At 55.0% G+C, this 6,548-nt stretch overlaps 2 protein-coding genes across 3 annotated transcripts in view; one reads left to right on the top strand and one right to left on the bottom strand.

Annotated features, from left to right (window-relative positions):
• Window positions 1–2,152: 2,152 nt before the first annotated feature.
• Window positions 2,153–5,994, bottom strand: LOC105995634 (chromosome unknown open reading frame, human C9orf116). 2 transcript variants are annotated; one of them, XM_013029416.1, is made up of 3 exons: window positions 5,703–5,994; window positions 4,250–4,328; window positions 2,153–2,494 (listed from the first exon to the last, which is right to left on the bottom strand). In XM_013029416.1, exons 1-3 carry the CDS (start codon window positions 5,924–5,926, stop codon window positions 2,306–2,308), a joined length of 492 nt encoding a protein of 163 aa, XP_012884870.1. In that variant the 5' UTR covers window positions 5,927–5,994; the 3' UTR covers window positions 2,153–2,305. The 2 variants fall into 2 exon arrangements, with proteins under 2 accessions (XP_012884870.1, XP_012884871.1); XM_013029417.1 differs by having other exon boundaries at window positions 2,322–2,490.
• A 128-nt stretch (window positions 5,995–6,122) lies between these two features.
• The window catches only part of Mrps2 (mitochondrial ribosomal protein S2), a 3,108-nt gene continuing 2,682 nt past the window's right edge, over window positions 6,123–6,548 (top strand). Inside the window, exon 1 of the mRNA XM_013029374.1 lies at window positions 6,123–6,130. Coding sequence (XP_012884828.1) covers window positions 6,123–6,130 — 8 coding nt within the window. The remainder of the gene's footprint in view (window positions 6,131–6,548) is intronic.

Genomic DNA, 6,548 nt, shown 5'->3' with positions numbered 1-6,548 from the left:
CCCAAGCCCTGCAAAGCTCACTGGACAGCCAGAGCCAGACTCGCCCTCGCTGAAGCCCTGGGAGGATGGACACAGCCACAGCTTGCATATCCCTCAGAGGCCCGTGACCTGTGCCCCCCAACTCCCAGGTAACGGAGTCCGAGGGAACCGTGTTGGGAGGCCATCAGGGTTGCCTGCGGTCAGGAGCGTGGGGCCCTTGGCATTAATGAGTTGGTAAGAAGGGGGAAAGACCTGAGCTCTCCCAAACCCAGACCCAAATCACCTTCTACTTTCAAATAAATACCCAGCCTCAAGTTTTTCAGTGTAGCAACAGCAACAGAATAAGACATATTAGAGGAAATGAGAGTTTGTCTTTCCAGATGCTTCTATTTAGAGAATGCAGCAGCAGCAGCAGTTGCTGCAGAAACAGCATCTTAATAGACATGGCCCATCAATGTCCTCCAGCCCAAGCCCACGCTGCCCACAGGACCCTCTGGATCCCCTAAACAGTAATGAGTTATTATTGTTATTATTATGTATTAGTATTATTTGGTGATAGTAGAGTGGGGCTCTACCACCTGAGCCATGCCCCTAGCTCTCTTGTCTCAAGTTTTTGCCTGGGCTGACCTAGGACAGCAATCCTACCTACACTTCCCGTATAGCCAGGACCACGTGACACGAGCCACCATCTACCTTGTTTTTTTGAGATAGGGTCTCATTACCTTTTTGAGGATCATGAGCCATGATCTTCCCGGTCTCTGTCTCGAGAGTGGCTGGACTTACAAGCATGGACCGCTGTTCCTGGCCAGCAGCCACACACCTTCTTTGCTGACTGCTAGGCCCAGGCCAGGCCCAACAGGGTCCTCAGCCCGGAAGGGAGAGCTCTGCCCAGCACTGAGGTGCACTAGCCACTCCGGCCCCGCCCCCTGCTCTTCAGAACCACCTGGGAGGAAGGGCTTCCTCCTCCTTAGTGTGTCCTGAAGCTTCTTTAAGAGGCTTCAACACAGAAGGGTTACACTGGCACTTTGATGGTAGGACTGTAAGGAACCTATCTTCCGTCTGACACTCAAATCGCTGGTTTCCCAGCTCAGAAGAAAGACATGACATCTATTCTGGCGTCAAGCTCTGCTTTGTATCCTTTATATTAGACATATTGAGCAGTTCTGTTCTCCTTACCACAAGGGACATTAAGAATACTGCCCAGTGTTTACTTCTCTGCATTCATAATCATTAGTCCTGGCTGACGTTTAACTTCCTCCCCAAACTCCTGCCTGAGAGATCCTGGAGATAAGTAGGCTATGAAGGAGCCCCCAGGGTATGTAAGAATCTTCTCTTCCTAGAACCTAGTAGCTTATACCCAACACTGACTTAGGATTCTAGATAACAATCTACCTATGTAGTTATTCCTCCACCTCCAAATATACTAATTACTCCTCTGATTTTAACTTTCTCTTGAAACTTACAATCATAGAGATCCTCCCTTTAACTCAAAACACTGGATCTTGTCTGATCTCTAGCTAAGCTGTGCCTGGCCTAGTTGGCACTGAGATGGGAGAATGGCAGGTCCACCGTGCCCAGTGGACCTTTCCTCTCTGGCCCCTTCTGGCCTTCACCAGTCTCTCTCCCTCTGCACCATGAATGGATGATTTGCCAACAGGTGTCTGCTCTTCCCATCACACAGTCCTTGGCCACACCATGCCCAGGCACAGCACCCCATGCTCCCCAGGGCCCCTCCGGGGTCCAGGGTAACAATCATGGCTGCCTGATGACATTGCTGGCGTGCTACCCATGCATTTCTTGACTCCAGCTTAAACTTCCGGTCCCAGACACCCACAGCTCTGGCGTTCCATCACAAATATGGAGTGACTTAGAAATTCAGACAGAGGAGCTGGGAATGAGGCCCAATGGTAGACTGCTTGCCTAGCATGCACAAAGCCCTGGGTTTGATTCCTCAGTATCACATACACAGAAAGGGCCAGAAGTGGCTCTGTGGCTCAGGTGGTAGAGTACTAGCCTTGAGCACAGAGAGGCTCAGGGATAAAGCCCAGGCCCCAAGTTCAAGCCCCAGGACTGATTAAAAAAAATTCAGACAGAGGCAATGTTTTAATGGAAAATTAAGCCATTCACATCTTCTCTACACATATCTTCAATATCAAAGAAAGAAAGCAGGATAATATAGCCCCTATTTGCATACTTTTCTGTTGCAAAGACAGAGCAGTGTTTTCAGAGAAAGAAGTAGCCAGTGTACGTTTACAATTTGGGAACTTGTCAAGCACTAGGGCAGAGCTGCTGGGGAGCAGTGGCTGGGGCACAGAGCATGTCACCCTCAGTCACAGAAGGACGGCCTGTTGCCGTTGTAACTGGGGTGGAAGTTGAGCCGGTCACAGGGGGTGATGTAATTGTCAGGACCCGTCACGATGCTCTTCTCCAAGACGACATTGAAAACGTTGCTCTGGAACATTCCGCAAGCTGCCTGGTGTTTGGAAAACTTGTTTGAGTTTGGGTAATATTCTGTCTGGAAGAGAGAAGAAATATGAGGATTCCGGGTATGCCATGATGCTCTTTTTAAAGCTCTTTGAAAGACTGTAAGAGGAAAATGTCCTCCTCGTTCCTAGCAGGGAAAGAAGCAGGTGGACAAGATGGCCTGGCCCGCCACGGCCTCACCGGTTTACATGGGCAGTCTGGGAATAGTGATGAATAATGCCCGCGTTCACCAGGACGCGGACGTTACATGGGGACATGGGGGCATTGTCACCCTTGGTTATGACCGTGAGCGTTAACCTGGGATCGGGCCTGGAGCGCTGCATTTCCCTGTTCACTGAACGTCAGTGTCTCTTCTGTGGGATGAAAGCCGCGTCTACATCAGGGTGTGTGTTAGTCAGGTGTGCGATGATCGCACACGCTACCTGAGACTCAGCACTTACCAAGAGGAAAGGTTTAAGCATTGGGGGTTCTCACTCAGATCAGGCAATGCCCTTGGTGTGGCCTCGTGTGGATGGCAGAATGAGCTGCTCACACCAGGAGCCACACAGCAGAGCAAAGAGATGCCACCAGGGCTCCCATAGCCCCTCCCAGACACACCCCAGTGCACCCTGGGACCCACAGATACCCTGGGGTCTGCAATCCACCCTGGGGCCTGCAGTGCACCCTGGGGCCTGCAGTGCACCCTGGGACCCGCAGTGTACCCTGAGACCCGCAGAGCACACTGGGACCAAGTGTTTACCACCTGGACCTTTGGGAGACACCCGTTCACATGACAGGAGTGGTTTTAAGGACTCACCAAGTGTTAATGTCATCTTAGAGCTGTCCAGCAAAACAAAAGCAAACCTCCATGGCCCATACCCCACCAGCCCAATGGTCTTGACGCTGTGTGTGTGTGTGTGTGTGCTGGGGCTTGAATTCAGCATCACACACTGTCACTTGGCTGTTTCGTTCAAAGCTGGTGCTCTACCATCTGAGTCACACCTCCACTTTACAGCTTTTTGCTGGTTAACTTGGAGATCAGAGTGTCACAGACTTCTGCCTGGGCTATGTTCAAATCATAACCCTTAAGCCACAGCCTCCTCAGTAGCTGTGATTACAGGCATGAGCCCCCACTGCCCAGGAAGGTTCTGTGTATGTGGGAATGCTCAGCACCTGTGTGATGGCTGTGGGTCTGTGTGAATGCTCAGTACACAGCCACGTGAAGGGTGTGTGCATCTGTGGCTGCTAAGTGCCTGTGTGGAGCGTGTATGTGTACAGATGATGTGTGTGTAGATTGTATGTAGATGTGCAGACTGTGCACATTATGAAGACGGAGTGCATGTGAAGGTTGCGCATGTCACAATGGTGTGTATGTGTGATGGTTGCATTCGTGTGTGAGGGCCGAATGCGTGTGCATTTGTTATGACTTGCACAAATATGCATGTGTGAAGGTTGAGTGTACAGTGAAGGTTGTGTGACAGTTGTGTCCATGTGTAAGGCTGCATGCACTACAAAGGCAGGTGTGAATGTGCAGGTCACATCCATGTGTTATGACTGTGTACATGTGTTACGGTTGTGTTCACATGTGAAGGTGTGCATGCGGGCATGTACCGGGAGACGAGAGGAACATAGCGGCAAATCTTCCTGCAATTTCCTCTTTCTAGAACACATTCGCCTTCTACATTCATGTGCAAGTCAGGCACAGCCCCCCCCTCTGGGTGCTAGAAGCTGGAGCTCCCCCACCTCCTTCCACCCATCCAACATGTTCAGGGCCCCCCAGGTCCTCCCCTCTGCGTGCCCCACACACCGGCATCTCATGCACAGTGGGTGCTCTGCTCCCGTAGGTCTGGTTACTCGTCCTGTACAAGGAGACGACCTCCTGGCTCCTGCAGAGGAGAAACACACCCTTCACTCACTCATCCAAGTCTGCCCGGCCACCGCCTTACAGAATTTGGCTGCTGGAGGCCTGTTGGCAGAGCCCCCAGGACAGCCATGTGCCAGGCTGGCCGCGTGCAAGGCGGGCAATACAGCTGGAATGCAACACTCACCCTGGCAGGCCCGTGGCCCTGGCCTCCTCTAAAGCCTCAGTCCCCTCCTCCCAAAGCACTGCTGAAGGGCACCCAGCCCGACCCTGGCGGGGCCACTGCCTAGCTCCGCTAATTACCCTGGGAAGCTGCCTGCCATCAGCTGCAGGCCCTGCCTCCGGGGGGCCTCCTTTCTAAATCCCAGCTCCACACCCTTGCCAAGTGCAGGTATGCAGATGTGGCTGCTGTCCCCAGTGCTGCCCTGCCTACTGGCATGGCCCAGGGCCACTGCCCACAGCTCCATTTCCTACTGGACAGGCTCCACAGGGAACGCATGGACACACGCAGACAGGACTTGTGGGGGTGGGGCACAGGGCAGGGGGGTCCTTGCATCTGCCTGCAGCAATGGGGGTATTTTGTTATTTCCTAGGCCTGGCTGCCCTGTAACCTCAGCCTCACCACCCCCAGCAATACCCACCCACTCTGGTAGAGGTTCAAGAGTGATTCATTGACTTTGCTAGAGAACCACCACGCAGACATCCAGGTACAGAGAACAAAGAAAGGTTTATTGGCAGGAAAGGGGGTGGCAAGACCCTTCTCACAAGGGAGAAGGGAGAAGCAGCACCGGCTATTGTCTGGGGTGACCTATATCACCTAGGAGGTTTAGGAGGGGCTGGAAAGGGCTAGGAGGTGGAGACCCCGGTTGGGCCAGGGGCTTCATCATGGTGGACTAGGATTGATGGCTGCTGCCCAAATAGTAGACAAGAGTCCTGCAGCTGCCCAGAGCTGAAGGTCACTGTAAGGGGCTCTTGCTGCCTTCTATGGTGGAAGCTGCCCCAGAGAAGTGCCATCCCGAGTAAAGGGGGCTGGCGGCTGATGATTCACTGCCTGGTGTTGCCTGGAAGGGAGCGTGCCAAGCTGTGGGAGGGGAAGGGGACTAAGCTATGGGAAGGAAGCGCATTTCGCTAACAAAGAGGAGGAGGGGGTGGCCGAGGCTCCCCATGGTCACAAAGGTTCTGACTTCCACACTGCAGCTCACATTCCAGGGTGCGGCTTTGGGGAGCATTTCTGGGATGGGCTGGGGGGGGACGCCCAAGGGGAAGCCATGGGAGACATGGGGCTGTCTGAGCATCCCGCTGCCTTCCAGACGTGCCTCGGGCCCCCCCCCCCCCCACCATTCTCTCCCTCCCCCCCCCCCCCCCCCGCCCCCCCCCCCGGCCTGCCCATCTTCCTCACCTGTAGCCCTGGAAACAAGCTGGGTTGTTGAACCTGACCGGCAGGCCCTTGCTCACACGGTAGTAGTCGCTGGTCTTCTCCGGAGCCTTGGCCTTGCGTTTCACAGGCTTCCCACAGTCTTGGGGGGGGTCTTCGCACTGTGGGGTGCTTGCCTTATACTCTTGGGAGTGTTTCTCACACTCGGGGGGGATTTCCTTGCATTCTTCGGGGTGTTCCTCCGACATTTGGCCTCTAGTAGGAAAAACTCACTACAGCCAAAGCCTTCAAAGTAGCTAAGCCCTGGGTGGCAGCAATAGCTTGTTGTCCTGTTGCTAGGCAATGGAGTCACCTGATCTGGAAGGCTAGGTCCTTAAAGGGGCAGGTGCAAGGCCCGGCAGGCTCTCCTCCCCCCTCCGCCCCCCAGAAGTAAGTAACAGTGGCATGGCGGGGCAGGGAGAGAGAGCACATCCTTGCTGGCCCGAGGATCCCGGGCGGGCCAAGGGACTCTTTCTGGAACTTTTTGGCACACCTGTATGGCACCAAATTGCGGCAGGAGGCAGCTTTGGGGTCCGGGGCACCCCATCCGCAGGGGTGTGCCCGTCCCGTGGGGGACTCCACCCAGGAGCCTGCGACCCCGGCCGCCTCAGGCCTCCCCGCAGCGCTGCGCCAGGGCAGGCGCCCCACGTCCGCCCCGGCTCGCTGGCTCGGCCTCACTCCAGCAGCTCCCGAGGCTGAGCTGTGAGGATCGCGGTTCGAAGCCCACCTGGGCAGGAAAGGCCGCGAGGCTCTTGCTCCAAGCAGGGCCCACGGGCTGCAGTGGCGCGCGGCTGGAGGAGAAGGGCTGGGGGGCCGGGCCGGGGGCGGAGG

This window comes from Dipodomys ordii, unplaced genomic scaffold, assembly GCF_000151885.1.
Source record: "Dipodomys ordii isolate 6190 unplaced genomic scaffold, Dord_2.0 Scaffold118, whole genome shotgun sequence".
NCBI lineage: Eukaryota > Metazoa > Chordata > Mammalia > Rodentia > Heteromyidae > Dipodomys > Dipodomys ordii.
The sequence above is the reverse complement of the archived record's forward strand: the minus strand, read 5'-3'. Positions and strand labels throughout refer to the sequence as shown.